The following is a 21,301-nucleotide window of genomic DNA, read 5'->3' on the forward strand; positions in this document are numbered from 1 at the left end:
AAACTTCCTTTTCGCGAATTTTGGCGCAACTTGCAATGCACATCGCAGTGTACTGTTGCAGTGTACATCGCGGCGAGAATGGGGAAAAGTATGAAAACGATGTTGCAAACAAAGGTGACTACTGTTAGTTACCCCAACAGATATGCACGTTGCGTTTCACTTTAAATCGCTTTCATTAGCGTGCCCCGACTGAAAGAACGCGAACAGCGAAATAAAAGAAACGAAACTCGTCTCTCTTCTCTTTCTTTCTCTTCAACCTCCCTGCTCGAGGGAGCAAAATCTGTCTGTGCATTTCAGTTATGATAGAGCACGCACGGCGCGCCACGAATTTTCGTCCAGTTTGCATGTCTGCCACGATGCGAGCGAAGAAAGTAAGCCAACGACATGATTGGCAGTTTTCCAAGATGCACGTCAAACTCGGCTTACGAGAGACAGACAGGAAACGAAATAAATGGAACAGATATCGTGGACGATATCGCAAACAAAAAATTATCGCTGTATTTCACAATGTCTCTTCCTCTTCTTCTTCTTTTTCTTCAAATCATCTCCGCGGATTTACTAAGTAATAAACGTCAAAGATGCAAATTTACATGGTTACGTTACACGATACGTCTGGATTAGCATAAACTGGAGTGACGCGGGATTGCAAAACCCGCTGATAAAACTGGTCGAGTTCAGGATGCAAATTCTGGAAAGAGAAACGGGAAGAAGAAGCGTCGAAATTTTCTGCGCGCAGAAGTGTCTTCGAGAGATTTCGCAAGATCGACGGTGCGGGGGGCAATTTTAAAGTAAAAAAAATGGGATCTCCTGGCGGAAATCGGGGGACGAGGGCCCGTTCGAAATTTTCGAGAGAAGAAAAGAGAAGAAAAAAGATGAAGAGGTGGGCAACACTCTCCCGTAAAGGCTAAAAAGGTGGGAGTCGGTATAAAGAGAGGAAATACTCGATGGCGATGGCCAGTGAGTTCAGTGAGAGTGCCGTGATCCTTTTACCGATCTACCGTGAAAGTCAACCATGAAGGTACGCGTCCCAAGATCGTTGTGCACTGAATTTTCTTCAGCCCACGTGTCGTGTTCGTTCTCCTCTTTAAAAAACGAAGATGAAACTCATTGTGTTCGTTTTTCTCTAAAAAAAAAGAAAGAAGAGAAACTCGTCATCTTCGAATCTTACCTGTCGATCTTCTCGTTCGAATGAAATTTGTCAAGTTTCGACAAATTCTTCTCTCTAAAGAAAGAAGAGAAGCGCGTTTTCTTCAAGTTTCGACAAATTTCTTCTTCGCAGCAAGGTCAATTATCGACGCGAGATCTGATCGAAGATCTGTTACGATCGAGAGTAGGATAGACGAGTGGTTAACACCCACGTGAAAGTGAAACGCGTTCTCTCGTATTCCCTCGTGGACGCGTTCTTCTCGAGATATGGGCGTGCAACAATGGGGAAAATCGTGTTTCGTCTCCTTTTCGATCTTTGTGTTACTTAGAAGGTAAAAGTGTGAAGAAACGCGACCATTGTCGTTAACCAGCGGTCGTTTACCTGTATTAAAGTGTCTCTCTTTCCTTCGTTTTGTCCCAAAATTGTCTTTCGCGGTCAAACGATGCCGAATCTTTAATCACAATTACATCCTTCTATTCTTTTTTCTTTCTTTTTTATTCGACATATCCTTCTACAATTTTTTAATTTAAAATCTACACGCGTTTCAACATTCCAACACGACTTTTTCAAAGCCTCTTTTTCTCGTCTCGCGCCTTTTCTGCTCGCATCAGATTTGTCAACGTTTCTCCAGCACTTTTTGCCACCAAGTCTCGTATCTAATAGAGTCTCTCGTTGGTGCAGTTACGGTGTTACTTATTTTTCTGCCAGTAAAAGTAAGAAAAATTCAGTGAAAGTCGACGTTCGTTCTGGGGATCAAGTGAAACACGATTCGAACGGTCCATCCGAGTGTGCACACGTTGCAAAGAAAGTCGCGACGAATCGAACGACGAAAGGCAGCCATGAGAGATATATTAATTTTGTTGGATCCGGTGAAACCGGAAGTGATTTTCGTGGTACTGCCGAGTCTCCTCTCCTCTCTCTGTGCCTTTCTTTCGAAAGGATCGCGGATGTTCTTAGCTCGAGGTGACGTTCTCTACGATACGCCGGCTCGCTGGGCGCTTTTTAGAAATCGCCGCGAGTGTCTGATGCGTTAGGCACTGGAAGGAACGTATGGTAACTGGGTCGAACGTTGACACCACCAAGTGCAAGAGCAAGGACGCTTCGATCACTTTCGTACGACCGAGAAAATTCACGTTCCCCTCCGAAATCTGGCCAAACGAAAACGCGGAAGTATTCGAATTTCGCGGTTTTTCACTGGTTACGAATCACACAAACAAATTCAACGTACGAATTTCTGATTACATTTGCAACACTCGATCGACACAATTTGGACGAATCGTCTATTTTCAGCCGATTAAAAAAATTGGTCCAATTTGAAATTTTTCTGAGCTTGCAGACACACGCACACACAGTTGTTAACGTTTCGAACCACTTTCGATGAGAACTGTGTGTGCGATCTGTTGATATTTACTTGCCATGTCTTCATATCGCTCGTTGATCTGTGCGAACCGATCGAATGAATTGATGCACGGAACAAATTGGAGTTTTCACTTTTGAGTAAACGTAGAGTGGTATGAATGTGCGAGAATTTACCGGATAAGCAATTAAACGGTGTGCTGGTATGGAAATGCAGATCATTCGAGATTTCTATTTAAACTCTCCGCCGAAGGAAATTTTGTTTCACGGTCGACGGTCGAAGGAAGCTGACATTTTAGTGAGAATTTCGTTTCGAATTTTACCGTGTCCTTCCATAATTTTTCATTTTTCTTTATCGAACAATCAGTTACTTCGAGAAAGCAATTTGTCGGAATTTATGTGCAATTATCGTCGAAAGAAAATTGTCGAAATTAACGTGTAATTATCGTCGAAAGAAAATTGTCGAAATTAACGTGTAATTATCGTCGAAAGAAAATTTGCTGTGAAATTTTGCGATAGAGAGAAACAGCTGTATAGAGATTCGAGAAGTTTTATTAAAGAAGCTGTAGGCGTCGTCGACTCTCGATCTGCAGACGATTTTCGTCCTTTTAACCGTCGCTCGTCGTCATTTTCTCTCGATGTAGCTGGTGAAACCAGCAATTCCATCAAGATCGCTGTTCGTCGCGCGGCGGTCACACACATGGACATCTTCTAAAGCGGAACCCTAAGCCGTGCGTCCGTCCTCGTGTGACTTTCACCAAGAACCGCTCCACTTGCTGCATTCACGTTCCTGTGCTGCATGCTTCACTGATTTATAAACTTACCGATATGTTGCAATATCTTGTTATCGAAATTGTCATTCGTAGCTGCTGTTGTCCAATTTACAATGCTAGAAATCACTTTAAGTACCTCGGACTTGCATTTAACGTTGAATCGTGCACATTTCAGATTTTCTATACTATCGAGATACTAACGAAGCAAAGTTCAATTAAAGGGAAAAATTGATTAAATTTCTTCGCAGACGAACAAGGTTGATCTTCGAGACATCCAGTCTTTAAAGTTAAAAAAATTTGTCTCTCGCATAATTTCTCGCAGCAGTCACTTAAAGTTCAAACAAACATTCTTTACTGAAAACTCCAGAAATAATCCAGAATTAGGAAAAGAAAAAATAGAAATCAGAATAATTTTTGCAATATCTCTGGTATCGAAAGAAAATCTTAGAAGCACCCTAACATCGTCGTTTTTAGAGACGTCAATCCTTTTGCTACCACCAAAAAACGCCTGTGTATTCTTACAATGGAAATACAACAAATTTTTCAAAATATGTAGAAATTCTTCATATCCAACGATCTAAATATCTAAAAGAATTTTCTCGCGTAAATCTGATACGCTCGGATCAGCCTACGTCGACTAAAACTGTCAATATCAACCATGTACCGTCTCGCAAATCCCAAACCCTCTCGAAAATAGAAATTTTCAAAATTTTCACACCAACTCACATTTCACCCTAATTTCAGTTACTGTCGCTGCTCGCGCTCGGTTGCTGCTGCGTCGCAGCAGTCCTATCAGAGAGCCCCGAATCGAACGAGCAAGCACTACGGGCCCGTGCATCGGCGCAGCTCGAACGCCTCGCTCCATATCGAAGAACACCCCGCGAACAATTGCCAACCGAGGAACAGTGGCAATTACTCGAAAACGCAGCCAGGGATCCTGGTATCGAGCAGATCAGCGAGCAACAAGCGTTCGAGATCTATCGAATCCTCCCGGAGCATCTGCAGAGAGACGTGGCGAACAAAGTCGGTGGAAATCGGGCGATGATCGAGCTACTCGCGAATCCGAACTACATGGCGATGATGCAAGACAGGATAAAGAGATCGGGATCGAAACGCGAGGCGTACAATCAGGACGGTTACGAGTCTCCGCCTGAAGGATATCCGCCGGAGGAACCGTACGGTGGATACGCTCCTGAGCCGTACGGCGAACACTACGGCGGCGGGTATCCGCAGAATTCCGGCTCCGATTCCGGCGGAATCATCAAAGGATCGAGCAGTCTGATCGGCGGTATCGCCAAAGGTATAATCGGAGGGCTGGTGAGCGCTTCAGGCAGCGCGTCGAAAGGATCCTCCTCGATTTCAGCTTCTAGCTCGCAGTCGAGCGCTCAATCGAGCGCCACTTCTAGCGGCGAACAGAAAAAGCCGGAATACGGACACGGTTATTCGGTAACTATGTAGCAACATTGGAAAATTGAAAGTCACTAACAAACCGCGGGTTCGATTAGGATATCCAGGATGAATAACTTTCTGCGTAGAGAGAGAGGACTGCTAGATTTTTGCTTCTTTGTTTTTTCGGGTGAGAGGAAAGAAAGGAATGGAAACGTTTTATACGTGGAAATTTCACCGTAGCAGAAGTAAAAGTCCGTCTGTTGGGCAGAAATTCACGTGTGTATTTACCTGCTGGCGGAAGTTCGTTACAGTGCATCGAAACAGAGTGGATATACGAAGGATGCTGGTACTTTAAATACGAGATTAATGGTTTAGTTTTTTGTTCTTTCTTTTTCTTTTCCAACCAATTTTACGTAACAATCTGTGCGTACGGGTGAAAGTGATTTCATCCGCGTTTGAAAGTTCATTTTGTGTTTTAATATGGTTGAAAAGGTATGGATCGATGATTGTCCCTTTTCGAGGATACGAGACCGTTCTAACGCGCGTGAAATTTGGCCAGCTTTTCTTTTCCAACGAGCGAACCCGCGGGATATAATTAAAAAGACACGTAGTCACTTTCGTCGAGGGCGAATTTAAAGTAGAATAAACGACGTAGAAACTTAGCGCGAACAGTTGTACATCGATATATTAGCTGCACGAAGGAAAATCATTATGTGGGTCGTCGAGGTTGCAATTACGGAGGGAAATCTTAGGCTGGTTCTCGTCTTCACACGCCCCTTATTCAATCGTGGAATATTTCAGCAGAGGAATTTCACGATGGAAATGAAATCGACCTCGTGAAATCGTTTTTTCTCTTATTCATTTTTTTTTTTTTTTTTTTTTAAGCGGAAACGTTAGATTCTTCGTGGAACGTACGCGAGTGTAATCGTGTTACTTGCGTCGATCCAGGTAAACTGGTTCACCGGTACAAATTCACCGAACAACGGTCGTGTCACGCCTTTGAATACGCGGTCGTGTTGAAATTTATAATTTTCCATCGTGAAATTACGATACTGTTGGTGATCGAGTGAAACAGGTCGACCGTGATATGTCATCGCGGATCGTTCGAACCTGTCATAATTGAAATTTCATTAATCGCAAGAACAACGGCAAAAGGGAGCATGTCGAACAACTCATGGAGAAACAGAGAGAAAAGTGTCGAATAATTGTAACTTGGAAATTATTCAAGGGCGTTTCTTTTTTTTTTTTTTTTTATAGACTAAACTAGGATCGTTCGATTTTCTAGTTTTGTGCAAGAAGAAAAAGACAAAGATAGTTACTTAATTAGCGTAGTAGAAGTAGTTTGTACGTTAGCAATTAGAGGCTTGCTTATATTAATCTCAGCTGTATCGTACAACTTTGAATATTGAATAAAGTAAAAGATTAAATCGCATCCCGATTGTATTTGCGCAACAACTTGTGCCTTTTGTTAATATAATTTTTCTATGATAGTACGGCGATAAGGCGTTCGACGTATGGGACTTCAAAAAGGCGATCATTAGCACGTTAATGCAAGCCATAAAAGCCATAAGTGGCGGTGTGATTGCTTTGAAAGGTCAGCTACTGAAGGGAAGCGGTTACCTTGTCTCGACGAAAGGGAAGATTATGACGAAGACCGGCGATGCGATCACGTCGTTGGGTCGAAATATCGCTAAAAGTGCCGCGTATCCTCAACATCATCATCAACCGCCTCATTCTGGATATTCGTACGAGCATCCTCCGGAAGGTAAGTTTTCTCGTCTCTTTTCGGTGAAATTAGACTTAGAACAGAAAATAGACACGTTCAAAAATATTTTCCCTATAGTTCAAATACCTCCAATAAAAAAAGAAAAGAGTATGCAGAGTGTCTCTAAACTGTCTTACCTGATCTATTTGAACGTCTTGTCTATTTTATTTACAATTATTACCTAAGTGTAACTACCACGATGTTGAATGTAATCGTTGAAAAAGCATCGTTTAGGAAAAGAACGAAAAATGTGTAAGAATTTCGATAAGGAAGTAATTATACTTTACAATAGAATGATTTCCGGATTCCAATTAGCATAATACATCTCTAACGTTAGGTAAGACACTATCGAAAGACTCGAGCGAAACTTTGCATACAATTACCAATGTACATTTAACGTTGTCCCTTACCTCTCGATCGTTTCTAAATTAACTCCGCGAACGATACGCACAGGTCACGAAGAAAGTTACGACGGACCGCCGCCCAGTATCGAAGAATACGGCGAGCCGAACGAGGAGTATCATGGAAGTTCGAATTACGAGTCACCCTCGGATGGTAAAACTTTCTAGTATTAAAAAACAATGATTAAAACACACCATTAAAGCCGTGCACCAATACTAATACCTTTAGCTTCCCGTAGAGGCTTGACTGGTAGAAATGATACTCCATGACAGCCATTACGTTGTTAGCGCGGTATGCATGCGGAATAAATATAGTCCATTAATCGCTTCGAACGTATAATAATCACAACGCGCGTGTGTGTGTGTGTGTTTGTGATTTAAAAAAGAAAAAAAAACAGAAGATTTCGGTGAGAGGCGTAGAATCGCAGAGAAGACTGTTACGCGTTTTGAAATAAAGAAAGTAAGAGCTATCTTCGCTTTCAAGCAAGATCCTAATCTCCGGAACTTTCCTCCTCGGTGCATGAGACGATCGAGTGGGGCAGAATGGGTTAAGACAGCTTCGCGGTTCACGTGATATATGCCACCTTGAATTCCGCGGTGATCATTATTCGGTACTTTGAACTTCGCGCTTGTTAATTTTCTGGGAATTTTCCCTCGTGTCATTGTCCCCCCTTTTTCCCCTTCACGCTCGGAATTTCACATCTCGACTCGTGTACAACAGCCATTCTTCGAGCAATTATTTCCTTCCGTGAGAATAACGCTTGTATCCCCCTACCTTTTCTCCTGTTGATTCTCAAAATTCGAAGTTCATATTCACTTTCGCTCTTTTTTTGACCCTTTTAGATCGGTTCGAGTTTTACGTAACGCGCTTTCTCCGAACGTGAGAATAGTTCAAGGATGTTTTACGTAAAACAGACTCCCTCATGTTAATCCAGACGGTGCACATATATTTTTTTAATTTTTTCGTTGCTACGAGTATTTCGCAAGCCGACGAAATTGGTTTATGGTAAATTTGTAATGAAAATTTTAACGAACCGGGGGTTACGTAGGTGTTCTTATTGGTGCACTCACGTTGTAGATGAAGAATTAATTAACCTTTCGTTTCGTGAATTTTCACAAATGAAGAAATATCGTTTTCTGAATTATTCATTCGATCTTCCGAAATAAATGCTTATTAATTTCGACACGAGAAATCGATTCAAGTAGAAACATCGTGAGACGAAAGGTTAACGTTCAGACACGACTGACAGACGTCGCGTTTACAGTCGATGATCAAGCGGGCCTCCTGATTGTGAAACCGACGAAACCGGACGATCACGACCATCACGCAGTGGACTTGGACGCCGAAAAGCCTCCTCTGACGCAACTGGAACACAATTACCACGGACCATCGCCTCATCTGCCCCACAAAGAAGTGGAGAACACAGTAGTAGCGAACGAATATCAGAATTATAATCAAGGTGATCACGCCATAGAATCGAGTCATCCACCCGATCGTCCACCGTCCAGCTACGATGTTCCAGTTCAGCAGTACTCGTTGAACGATTACAAAGGACACCAGTATCCAACGTATCCTCCTCTGGCTTCCGGTTCGCCGTTGAATCTTCACGCACCGTTCTCCATTCAACAGAGCGTCGAATATCCGCCGTTGCACGTTCAATACGCCCTTCCAAATAAGGGAAATTTCGATTTGCCACACTCCGACACGTCCAGCAACGATCTATCCGTGTATTCGAGTTTATCGATCGGCATAGATCCCGAGATAGAGTCGATCAAAATTTCAACGCTGAAACCAGGCGGTGGTATCGAGACGACAAAGTTGCAACAGCACGCTAATATCCATAATAACGTGCCTCTGCTTCCGAATTCGTACGCTTCGCTGCAAGAACCACTGAAGATACCACTGCTAACTCCATACAAAAAATTGGCCGAATCAGGGGCTACTTCAGCCGTTAACTACTTTCGATATGCATGGCTTGTATCGGAGGAGAAGTAGCGCGCAGAGAAGAAGGTCCATCAGCCAGGTCGCGCAACGCATGAGACTGCATCGAGGGTAGATCGAACGAGAGGCCACAGGTAATTGGAATTTATGCTACGTGTTGAGAGTGTTCGCTATCATGCATGCTTGGTATATGAAGGTATCGACGTTGGTTACAATGCATGTGATCGAGCATGATTACGAAGTCGATCCTTCGATCTTAACGGTGGAAGAACTGTCCGGGTCAAAGTTGACCCATCGGCAAGTTTCCGAAAGTGAATTTTTGTGTGAAACGAAAGCGTGATTGAAAAATTAGGTTCATATCGATAAAAACAGAGGTGTATTCACTTTTTTGGAAAATTGGTAATGGGTCGTTTTCACCTGACAGGTGTTTCAGTGTTAAGAAGCTAAAAGGAGTCTAAGAATAAGTGACTTTTAACAATTTTTTTTGGCTAAACCAGTGAAGATAACGTAATACTTTTTGTTTCTAGAGAAAGGTGCATCCTTAGACTATGCTAAAAAAAATTTTGTTCAATATAATTTTCAATATCATTATTGTGAATTTCTTGTAAAATTAGATCGCAGTTATCTTGTTACAAACTTAAGAATTTCATCAATTTTGCAAGATTGCTGTACATCACGTACAGCGGATTCAGCTATTATTATGTATATCGAGTCTTGCGTGTCACAGAGGTAATTAATATCGAATTTGCACGCGTCTTATGTCACCCGTATTGTCTCTCGCGTCTTCTGAGTCATGAATATCTGATCCTATGTTTCACTATCGGTGATACATCGGTAGTTCCGAGCTACCGAACGTCCGTTTAACAGTACAGTAGTATCTGGAACAGAGCTCGTTTCAATTCAAAGTGCTTCTAACGCCTTTCCGAGCACACTGTATTGTTCGCGTATGCAAATTTCTCTCACTCCGAAATTTCTATGTTCACCATGCCGACGATATTCTTTGTTACAGTGATTTACACCTACGCGTACTATCCCTACGTAGGTTTCAAAAGACATCATGTGCACTAAACGCAGCCACACGAGACTATAGTGCCTACAAACGGGGGGAATTTACAGTGGAAGTGTGTTATACTATGCAAAATTTCGCGAATTTTGCGGAGAGACCAGTCGAAAGTTTGGAAGATTTGCGCTAAGGATAATTTACCTACATAAGTAATGCGGTTGTGTCTGTGTGCGTGTGTGTTCAATTGTGTTTCGGCTTTCGCCTCGTTAACGAAAGAAGACCACAACAAAATTTAATGGATCGAATCAACGGAAGTTATTCGTGGACGAATCTTCTTGGAATTACTGTGGAAAAGAAAGCGAGCGGTCCGACATGCAAATGAAGGCACGATGAATGTTGAACAGTTAACGAATACGAGTCAAGTTAGTGTAGACGTTATTTTGTTGTAGGTATTTCTTGTACAATACTTTGTGATAAGTGGTTCGATACCGAGTACGAGTTGTATGATTTTTTTACTCTTTTTCTCCTTTGTCTTGTATGATTGTTAATGAGCGCGGTACGATTTCGCCGGTCGTTTCGAACTGATTTGGGGATTCGTCGATTGCGTTCGAAATGGTTAAGGAGAAGAAGGTGAATGAGGTGTATGAAAGTGCATAACGATTCATTGTGCGTATATAAATGCAAATGAAGCTCGAGAAACGCTAATGTCGATCTTTACGCACAACGAAGAAGGCCATAACAATGCGAGTAACTACTTTATTCGTCCCTACCGTTTCTTCTAACGTTCATTAGAATTCGTAATTACAGAACCCTTAATATTTGTAACACGCTCTACGAGCCGACGTTGTTTTAATTAGTCTATCGCAGCGTGTATATTCGTTTGCAAGCGGAACATCTTCATGAATGAACTTGATATTGTTTTCTCGTATTAAGTTTAAATAAATCCTTTTTCTACTCACTGTTATCCCGACCTGATTATTTCGCTATTCTTATCGTTGATACTCTAATCGTGAGATATGTCACGCGTGAACTAAGTTATCGTTGATATTCTTCGTCTCATTAGTGGACTAATTTTTACGTTGATAGAATTTGCATTTATTGTTTCATGTATACTGTTACTCTTTTCTAAGGAACGATATAAATTGTTTAACTTCGACGAAAAATCTTCAAACCGATGCAGACAACAACAATCGACGAATGTCAAGAGCAACGAACGACATTCGCGAAATAAGTGTCCTCGATCTCCTTTCAAAAAGCTTCTCATAGGGTGCAATGAACTTCAAAACCTAAATGACTCCCGTTCTTTCCAGACACGTACTCCAGAAACGAGGCAGATGATTTTTCATAGAAAATCGTCGAGTTTAATTCTTATTTTTCAGAATTCCTTTATGAGATAAATCACGCTGAAAATAAAACTAAGCAGTGACTCTAAAATTATAACTTCACGAATTAAAATAACGAAGGAAAAGTAAGAAGAGAAGTTAAATAGAGCATAAGGTTTGAAGAGAATTATAAAAATGAGGATACGTGTGTATCGTTGTTGCAAGTTTTCAGGTTCGAATTGATTTAAGAATATTTTTAAGAATTATTTATTTTTCAGAATTCCTTTCATAAATCAATCACACTGAAAATAAGAAGAAAAAAAAAAAACGGTGACTTTAAAATTGCAAATGTACGAATTAAAATAGCACAGAAAGAAAAATGAAATAGAGCATAAGGTTTGTGAAACGACTATAAAAAATGATAAATACGAGGATATGCGTGTACGATTGTTGCAAGTTTCGAGGACCGAATTGTTGGTCACGCGACGCAACAAAGGACAGAACGAGGAATGCAAAAGTTTCCATTCGGTTGAGAAAGATTGAATGGCGCGGTCGCATAATTTTAGTCATAAACTCACGTAGCCACCGGTGAATATAGTGGGTCACTGGATCACACACGTTGGTCCGCGCGCATCCACGCACACAGGTGTATCCTCACGAGGGAATCCAGTAGCAGGATATGGAGAGAAACGGCGTTTGACCGGTCTTCAATCGTTCTGTCCATCTGTCGACTCTCGGAGGGCCACTGATACAGTCGCAAATCGACTTTCCTGTCATCGAATACCACAATTCGACCGATTCGTAAACTGGTTTACGAAAATTTCGAGCCACCGTCACGAGAACGTTCCCTCCTCGTACCATTATTTTTCACACCTTCGAGAACGATAACGTAATCGAGGTTGAACGAACAATTAATTTCAACCGAAGCTAAAAATTCGATCGAGATGAAGATTCTGGTTGGAGTGTGTTTCTTTTTGGAAAGGCGGCTTAGTCGAACTACCGTTTCTGGGAGACGTTCACCGTACACGATTTTAGATGTCCACGATACGAGCAAGAAACACGCGAGAAAGGAGAGTAAGGGAGATCGGAGAAAGAAGCATAAGAACTTTTACATTATTAAAGTAATTGCGACAACTGTTGAAAATTCAATGGCAAATAAAACAGGTGATTACTTTGTTCGTACAAACTGTGAGAAAGAAAAGAAAAATATCGAACATTGATGATACTTTGTGGATTTGTTACAGCGTATCGTTTATATTGCAAGAAGGGAAAGACGAGTAAAAGCATCGATTGTTTTATTCGTACAAATTGGAGAACATTATGAAAGCAAATTGATCATACATCCCTACTTACATGGAACAGTTAGCTGCAATTCAAAGCGTGTCCGATGCACTTGCAGGTACGAACAAACGCAGAATTGGGAATTCTTGTGAATTTCGTGGAAACCATGACTTTTCCCGGTTACGTTCCGCATTTCGAAGCAGCTGTTATCCATCAGAGCAAGGTAGGAGGCGACGTTTCGGCCTTCGATGATACGTTCGCCGGTTGCGAGTATAAATGAAGGACAATGACCTAATTGCGCGCAGAACACGCAGTGCTTCCTCAACGTCCAATCATCGCGCGCGTTGACTCGTCTTCGATTATTTGTGATCGTGACTTCCGGTACATATCCTTCTCTATTTTTCGCCTTTTTCTCTCTTTTTTTTTCTTCTCTTTCTTTCAGTGAAAACTCCAAGTTACAGGTGATAAATCAGAAAATTGCGATCTTGACACGTCGTTGAATCTCGTTCGTTGGAAGGCAACAGGATGAAGGTGAGTAAGAATGTTTCAAGTTCACGGTATTATGACAATTTACCTACCTGGTTCTTGATAAAACCTGTTGTGACACATTAGGTAGAGATTCGATCAGATTCTTTGGATGTTTTATTCAGAAAAGTTTTATTTTCGTTGGAAATGAAGTGTAGCTCATGTGCAACGTAGTTCGTTATCTTGATTCGATTTAATGGAGGATTTATTGAAACATGACATTGGTAATCCCTGTGATCAAATGATTATTTTACATTACCAGCTGTAAATCGTAGTTTTCTATTTATTACTTGATGTTTTTGTGGGAATCAATTTAAAGGCAATTTCTTCAGATTCTTGACGTATAGAATGTGCAAAATATTCAAAGTACTTCATATTTAATTCGTGTGACTGAAATAGTTTTCTATTTATTATTTAGAATTTCTCTGGAAATCAATTTAAAAATTTGTTCAGATTCTTGAAATATATAAACTACGAAATATTTAAAAAACTTCATATTTTTATTATTATTCTATTGTGAGCACTGTGTCTATCTTTCCTTTTATAATACAAGTGATAACACACACTTTCTACAAAACAAGCTTTAAACACTTTTCACGTACAAGGAGAACAGTGTATTATTGTGTTTATCGCTGAAATCGTTTTAATTGCACGTCTTCCTTAATCGTATTTCAGCATGTTCAATTTGTAACGTTGTTAAATTAGCTGGAACTACTTCCATTAGTACATAATTTTGCTAATTCCTCGGGTATTAGTTGTGCCACGGTATTCTTCACGTTGTACAACGACGGATAAGTATACAGGTGTATAGTTACGATTGAAAAATCAAGTTAATAGGCCTGTCTACCCAATATAGAGGCTAGTTCCGTTATATGACAAAAAAAGAATAGTCGGTCGATGCCTGATTATTATCATTAACGGGGAATAGCTACGCGTTTCTTCGTTCATCCACAAGAAAAACGCCTTTTTTAATCGAAAAACAGCTACCAGAAACCAGCAAAGCTCATTCACACATATATTATACAGACAAAAAGGAACGAATCAACAGTTACATTATACCAGCAATTTTGGATCGAATTAAACGAACACTCGATTACCATATACAAACCAGGAACACGTAGATAAAATTATTTATTGCTTACAAACTTCTTACAGAACTTCAATTTAACTCTTCCGTGACCGAATTATTTTTTTCCCGAAGAATTTCTTATTCGATCGTCCTGCCTGTAATGGGTACTAAATTGAGATCGATTTTTGTCCGACCACTCAAGTGGCACATACATATACGTTCCACTGGTCACGAAAGGGTTAAAGAGAAATCAGTCTAAAAAGAGACACGTTTACTCGAACAGAAGAGTAACGAAGCACTGCAGGTTGTTACCAAAAATACGTAAAAATGTCTTTTATAAAAGCATCGTCGATCATTCGTGAAATGTATCCATCGTAGGTATTACACTTCCGTGCTCGTTCCTCATTTGTCAAGCAACGAGATAAATCAGTCAAAAACGCAGGAGAGCTGTGTTTGTGTGCATGTAGGAACGAAACCGGAGAATCACGGGGGGGCAATGTTCGACTTTTCGGGCCGAAACTCTTCATCCCATAATTGGCTATCGTGTTTTTCGAAGGATATAAGCTTGAAACACGGAGGAACGGGAAATTGAGCGAAAACGAAGCGGCGTTTAATGATTCGCGATGCAAAAGGTTGCATCCACGGTTACCATTTCTAATCCATAGCAGCCGGACCATCATTTCCACGCTCGACTATTTTTCTTTCGCGACCTCGCTCCTCTCCTGGCTTCTTACTACCCTCGCTTTTCCTGCACCGATGTGGCACACCGTCCCACTTTGTCCGCTAACAACTCGCGGCACTTCTCTCTTCGGTTTCATTGCCTCTGCCAGCGTTTCTCAAGCAACACGGCGCGATCGTTTAACGCAGCAATGCCCCCCGCCATTGCCACGGCCATTGTTGCGCTCGTTGAAATCACTGGTTGATATATGTGTACATAATAGGCCGTGCGTCGCGTTGAATACGAAATTATGTCTTTCCTCGCGGACAATGAGAGTTTTATTGCTGTCGATTGTTAGATCATAAATGGAACGCTTGTTTTCTTTGTTTGCTGGGGTCAATTTTGCTTTCGAGCTTGGTGATAACATAGATTCGATTTTATGGAGAATGTTGGAACGAATGGGAAAGGTATATGAATGGTAATGAATAATTAATTCTGAATCGAGTTATATTTTGCAAATTGAATTTTATTGAAGTAAACAGTGTACATGAGTCCTTTATCGTTTGGAAAATTGAAGTATTTTAATAGTACAATGTTTGAAGAATAAAATATCTTTTAACGCATTATTCGATGGAATTTGAGAATCACTGGCTTATATTACATCGTACTTTACACGTGCTCCATAGCCGCAAAGGACGAAACTAAGTGCACATGTCGATATGTGAATACCGTAAGACAGGTCTGAATTTCCGGTTTCGGTTTGTCCGCGTTTCCGATCGTTATGAATCCTTCAGATATTCGCTCGTTCGAAAATATCAATTTCTTTATATCGATCGCTGAAACATTCGTTTAAAAAGTTCACGCAAATAAAAGTACAATTAAATATAGAATTTCACAAGAAACTGTGAATTTTAGCGTCGAAGTAATCTCCTTTGGAGAAGTATATAGCGTATAACGATAAATATAGACAGGAGACCCACTGACCGCTTACGATCACAATAATTGGCAATGACCCAACTTCCAATTTCTGTTTCTCACGAATAATGGTAGACCAACGGACACGCTCTATTAACCAAATTTCAGACGACAAATTGGGTCTGTTGGCTGTTGGTCGCGTGTGTTTGCCTTGTCGACGCCAGGTACAAGATCAGAAGACCCCCGTTACCTCCGCCACAGCCGCCGAAACTGATGTACAAGAAGTCCTGGCCGATATCCCATAGAATCTCAATGGGGAATACTGTGCACGTAAATGGAAACTTCCCGCCGAAACGAATGCCACATAAACCACCACCGAATTACAGGTGAATCATTGAAGCATCATCGGAACAGCCTCGACGTTTTTTTCATCGATCGCATCAATTGTTTCGGTTACTTTTTTTTTTTTTGTTTCCCTTTCAGAATTCGACGACCACCGATGTTCAACGTACCACCGACCATTTGGAAGAATCCGATGCCAATAAGAGCTTTTATAAACAATCACGCGGTTCTGCCGCAACGTCCACCCGTTAAAGAGTTCCATTCTGTGAATAAAATGCCAGAATACAGTCCAGAGTATAGACCGGAAGCCGCTGTTCTACCACCGACACACAGGGGTGGCGTCGACGACGACAAAGGACCGATACATACAATTCCAGCGCCTAATCTCAGCCCTATGGACAAGCCTTTCAACGGCGAGGCGAATACAGAAGAAACCTCTCAGCGTCAGCAGACAACCGATGCCACTTATAAAGTGAATCTACACGGTTAGTTGTTTATCTTCTGGTCATTGATTCTGGGTAATTAAACCCTTCGATTAGACGGGTTGCTTTCAGTGCGTGAGTCTGAAAGACAAGATTTTTATATGGTCTTTCAGTGGTGTAAAAAGGACCTTATATACTTCGTTTTAATTGAACCATTCTAAACCACAACTTTTCAAGTACCAAAATGTAATATTTTCAGAAGTGAGAAATGAGGAGATCTATTGAATTTAACTATCGTACAATTATCGTAATTCCATTTGCCAAAATTTCTTATTTCTTCAATTTTCTTCTCCACAGGTGGGTTGCTACCAAACTTTGATCTAGCTGCAATCAGTACCAGCTTACCTCCACAGAAGCCAGTAACAAGTCCCACACCAACTCAGCATCAATACGAAGTAACCGAAAGCAACGATATCGGTCAGAAAGAGTATCAAACTGTTCTACCTACGTTCTTGCCACCAGAATTTGCGACGCTTTCGACGTTAGTGAATCCCGACTTGCAGTCGAACGACGTCTATCTAAACACTCATCCAGGATCAAACATGGGACTAATAGGAACTAACATTCAACTTGGACAGCCTCATCTACCAATGCAAACGAATCTTCACAGTTCTTTGCACGTCGGTTTCCCCGGTACCGCTGGTCAAACTCCTTACATTATAAATCAACAGATACCCGACCTCCATGTTGGTCATCCGGCTCCAGCTGGTCCTCCGCTTTCAGCCACGCAACTGTACGATCTCCTGAACAGTTTCCCTCAAAAAATGCCGGAACAGTATCAGACAGGTAAATCTATCGAACTCAAGATTTCTCTTCTTCGATTCGTCTTCAATATCCACCTCTTTTTCTTTCTGTATCTTCGTTCGTAGGATTTAAACAGCGGAGATACACAGCATAGTTTAACACGCATTGCACACGCATAGGCGGATTAAGTAGATTAGAATATTACGAGAGAAAGTGCTCGATCTTTTCCTGTAACGCGAGATTAAGAAGTATCTGGCGTGTTGCACGAGCGTTAACTCGCGAGAGATGAAACGTTTATTATCGATGTGGAACATCGATCCGGTTGAGTGGTGGCGTTTGTTGAATCAACGAGGATGAATTGAAATTGTTTCTCGATTCCAGGTCAACAGCCGCAACTTCAGCAACACATTCTTCAGCAGCAACTCGGTCAATTCTTCCAGCCCACCGGAGTGACTGGTTTCTCTCAGCCCCAGATGCAATCGTTCAATTACGACGAGCAGGACAACAAGGAGCAGCAACAGCAACACCTTCTGTACAATCAGGACTACGTTGCTGGCAGGGTGAATACAAATTACAACGTGGGACCAGAGACTTCGATGGACGAGCAGGAAAATGAGAATCTGCAGCAGAACGAAGACCTCGCTTACATCAGCGACGGAAATGAGCAATTGGAGAACAACATCGATTACGAGGAAACGAACAGTCAGAAGGGTCAGACGACGTATTTCAACAAAGTGGCCAACAACGATGGTATATCCACGCAATTCTATACTACACTGCCTAATCGTGAAGCTGCTGAGAAATTGGCAGCTCTAGCAGCCGCTGGGAATGTGAACAGCCAATTGATAGGACAATTAAGAAAGCAACAACAGCAGCAGCAGCAGCAGCAGCAGCAGCAACAGGAGACTGTACAAAGTGAAGAAAATATGCCACCTAATCATAAGAATGAAGAGTACAAGGCAAACGAGCAAATTAACGAGGATGGACGTTACGATCAGAATTATTATCAGAATCGACAAAAACAACGGCTCGGTCAACAAGAGCATGAACAACAATTGCAGCAGTACGAGGAGCAAAGGAAGGAGTACGATAGGCAGCAGCAACAGCATCGTCAGCGACAAGGTGCGTACAGCAACAAACGACCATTGAGAATTATGGTGCCAGACGAGAATGATTATAGCAACAACGAGCAACAACAACAACACGAGGAAGCGAAGGAAAATGTAGAAGTTGAATACGAGTATGAGAACGACGAAGGTGATATTGGTAATTCGCAGCCTGACACGTCCTACGATCAGTCGAATGCCGAATTTGGATCACGCTTGAACCCCAAGACTGCAGTATAAAATTCTCATTATGGAATACTTTGTACATACCTTTTGACGTGAATATTTATTACAATCTTATTTAACGGTTAGCTTTGTTCTTACGAGGGTTTCTGTGTAACTTACCCGACGATGAGTAAGGTTTTTTTTCTAAAATGGGAAAAGTTTATGTTTTTGCAAGGTATGTACGTTGACGAAACGTGTCACTTGAGCAATTTGTCGCAGTGGAATTTCTGTTAAATTTTCTTTCTAATCGACGATACGAATTGAAAGCAGCCACGTGGAAGACATAGTAATTTATTTAATTTATTGCTAGATAAGTCTGTTGATGTATTTATAAATGATATGTAAAATGATGGACAGATACCGCCATTGATTTACAGAATTTGCTTTTTTATTTCAATCATTGCGCATCATCAATTTGAATTACGTTTATATATATGTACATATGTATCATTGAGGTAATCTATTCATATGGTACAAGAGCCATTCTGGATACAAACAAAAATTCACGGAGATTCTATTTTTCAAGCATCGTTTCACCTCGTTTCTCTCTCTCTCTCTCTCTTTTTTTTGTTTACAAAAACAGCCGTGCAGTAAAAAATGTCTTACAGGAGGTGTACAATCGGAGTTGTTGATATTATCATAACACTTACGAGAAGGGAAGTGGGATCTTGAAAAAACAAATCTCGCAAGAATGAAAATAAGGGTATTTAAGCAATATAGTGCTTACATATTCACAAAATTTGAAATGTAAACTGACAAGAAATTATGGAAAAAAATACTACTATGAACGATCCATAAACCATGGCTTCCCGTCATTTGTAAGTCGTTTCGTGAGGATATCGCAGCCAGTTTCGGTAACTAATAGAGTGTGCTCAAATTGTGCTGACCATTGACCATCTGCGGTAACTGCAGTCCAAGTATCAGGCCACATCTCGTCTCTCCATGTACCTTGAGATATCATCGGCTCTATAGTGAAACAATGCCCTGGTTTCATAACACCTACAGCCTTGTTTTCTGAAAATAATGTAAACAAATGAAGTCAAAGCAATCGTCTTAATAGAACGATCACGAGTAAGATATTTACTGGCATAATGAGGCACACTTGGTGCAGTGTGGAATAAACGGTGAATTCCATGACCGCAATAACTGCGTACTACGCTAAATCCATGCGCTTGTGCATGCTTTTGAATAACATTTCCAATTTCCCTATATTTCTCCCCGGGTCGTACGATGTCTATAGCTTTTGATAAACACTCGTATGTAACTTCAACTAATTTTCTTACTTCTGGTTTCACATTACCGACTAGAAACGTTTCGTTTAAGTCGCCGTGAAACCCATTATGATATACAGTCACGTCAACTATAGCAAATAAGAATCATGAAGTTACTCTGCTTATATTGAACCTATATTTATAAAAATGCAATATATACCATTACAAATATCTCCATCCTGGAGTGGCCTAGTATCAGGAATTCCATGGCAAATTACTTCATTAACTGAAGTGCAACAACTAGCTGGAAATTGATAGTAATTCAGTGGAGATGGATAACACTCTCTTTCAATACAAGCCTCATGAACTGCTTTATCTATCTCAGCTGTTGTAACACCAACATCACAGGTACGTGCAGCCTCATCCAAAACTTCTCTTCCAAGCTGAAGAGTAATTGGGAGTAATTATGATTTATATTTTTCTTCTTCTATAAGTATAAAAAGTTCAGAAAATTTATTATTAGTGTACAATTCTGATTAGTGTTATACCTTACAAGCTACTCGCATGCCCTCAATTTCTTCATCATCCAGAACTTTTATTTGAGCAGAACCTCGTACTGCTTGTTCACTTAGAGACATACCAGTTGGATGTGTAGCATACTCTGGACGTTTGATATGTTCCGGTACTTCCCGGAGAGGTTCCTTCTTGTAAGGACGTAATTTACCAGTGTAATGGTAAGAAGGCCACGGGTTATATTCATTGGAAGATTTGTCTCCACCTGTTCCCTCTGATAAGAATAAAATTTTGCAAATTGTTTCATAAGAAAATATCAGAACACATACTTAATCAAATTTACAGTTCTAATCATACATATAAATTTATTTTACATTAATATCGATACATTTTACATCATTCTTAATTTACAAACTCACTTGCTATTTGATGAATAACTTTATGTGTTTTCCAGCTTCGTTTAAAACAATCCTGAAACGAAATGTGGACACGTTCAAAGTAGCGAAAAATGTCGCAACAAGTAAAAAAATGTAAAGTAAAGGATAAAGAAAAAAGCTTCGTCAATTTATTTTACAAAAAATATGGTTTTTTTACGTTCTCTTGCGAACGCTCGTGCACGTATAACATTCGTTTATCAATAACAGTGATTGTTGACCATGTTACATTGCGGTAGTACGAAATATAAGGAAAATATGATTAAGGTGTAAAATTCAAATTATTATTAATTAATGTCACACAATACAAATTTAAATATCAAGCATATTTATCTCGTGAGCTAACCTAAAAGTATACAGGGTGTTACCTGAGTACAGAAATACGAGCCCTGTATTCCAATTTTCAGGCAAGTTGGGCACTGGAGGCTGGCCATAGTTTTGCAGCCCGGTGTTTCGCACATACCAAAAGCGAGTGCCATTTTCGTGGAACTTTTCTCCGGAATCTCTGTGACGTGTGACTCGACGAACGAGGCACAAACGGGAAGAAGTAATTCGAGACGATCCTGTACTGTTTTACCGATGGATTTGGTCTTTAGTTCGTCATGGACGATGAAAATTCTAATGCCGCAGAATACACCTCACATCTTACGCAGTCTCGTAACTTAGAAACTGAATTATCGATGTGGGTAAAAATTGCA

The 21,301-nt window shown here is 40.7% G+C and overlaps 3 protein-coding genes across 4 annotated transcripts in view; 2 read left to right on the plus strand and 1 right to left on the minus strand.

The window, feature by feature from the left end:
* Positions 1–8,888, plus strand: part of LOC108576536 — an 18,299-nt gene extending 9,411 nt beyond the window's left edge. The window contains 5 exon segments of the mRNA XM_017939548.1: positions 4,021–4,722; positions 6,157–6,430; positions 6,884–6,985; positions 8,097–8,754; positions 8,756–8,888. Of these exon segments, the coding sequence (XP_017795037.1) occupies positions 4,021–4,722; positions 6,157–6,430; positions 6,884–6,985; positions 8,097–8,754; positions 8,756–8,888 (1,869 nt within the window).
* Positions 8,889–12,904: 4,016 nt separating this feature from the next.
* Positions 12,905–18,460, plus strand: LOC108576537 (myb-like protein AA). The gene is made up of 5 exons (XM_017939549.1): positions 12,905–12,910; positions 15,715–15,932; positions 16,030–16,373; positions 16,668–17,156; positions 17,496–18,460. The coding sequence occupies exons 1-5, from the start codon at positions 12,905–12,907 to the stop codon at positions 18,458–18,460; spliced, it is 2,022 nt and encodes a 673-aa protein (XP_017795038.1).
* A 392-nt stretch (positions 18,461–18,852) lies between these two features.
* LOC108576546 (methionine aminopeptidase 1) lies at positions 18,853–21,239 on the minus strand. Of its 2 annotated transcripts, none has more exons than XM_017939560.1 (6): positions 20,972–21,239; positions 20,589–20,640; positions 20,205–20,434; positions 19,877–20,099; positions 19,530–19,805; positions 18,853–19,459 (listed from the first exon to the last, which is right to left on the minus strand). In XM_017939560.1, the coding sequence occupies exons 1-6, from the start codon at positions 21,080–21,082 to the stop codon at positions 19,227–19,229; spliced, it is 1,125 nt and encodes a 374-aa protein (XP_017795049.1). In that variant the 5' UTR covers positions 21,083–21,239; the 3' UTR covers positions 18,853–19,226. The 2 variants fall into 2 exon arrangements, with proteins under 2 accessions (XP_017795049.1, XP_017795048.1); XM_017939559.1 differs by having other exon boundaries at positions 20,205–20,443.
* Between the last annotated feature and the right edge of the window lie 62 nt (positions 21,240–21,301).

This window comes from Habropoda laboriosa, unplaced genomic scaffold (genome assembly GCF_001263275.1).
Source record: "Habropoda laboriosa isolate 0110345459 unplaced genomic scaffold, ASM126327v1 scaffold346, whole genome shotgun sequence".
NCBI lineage: Eukaryota > Metazoa > Arthropoda > Insecta > Hymenoptera > Apidae > Habropoda > Habropoda laboriosa.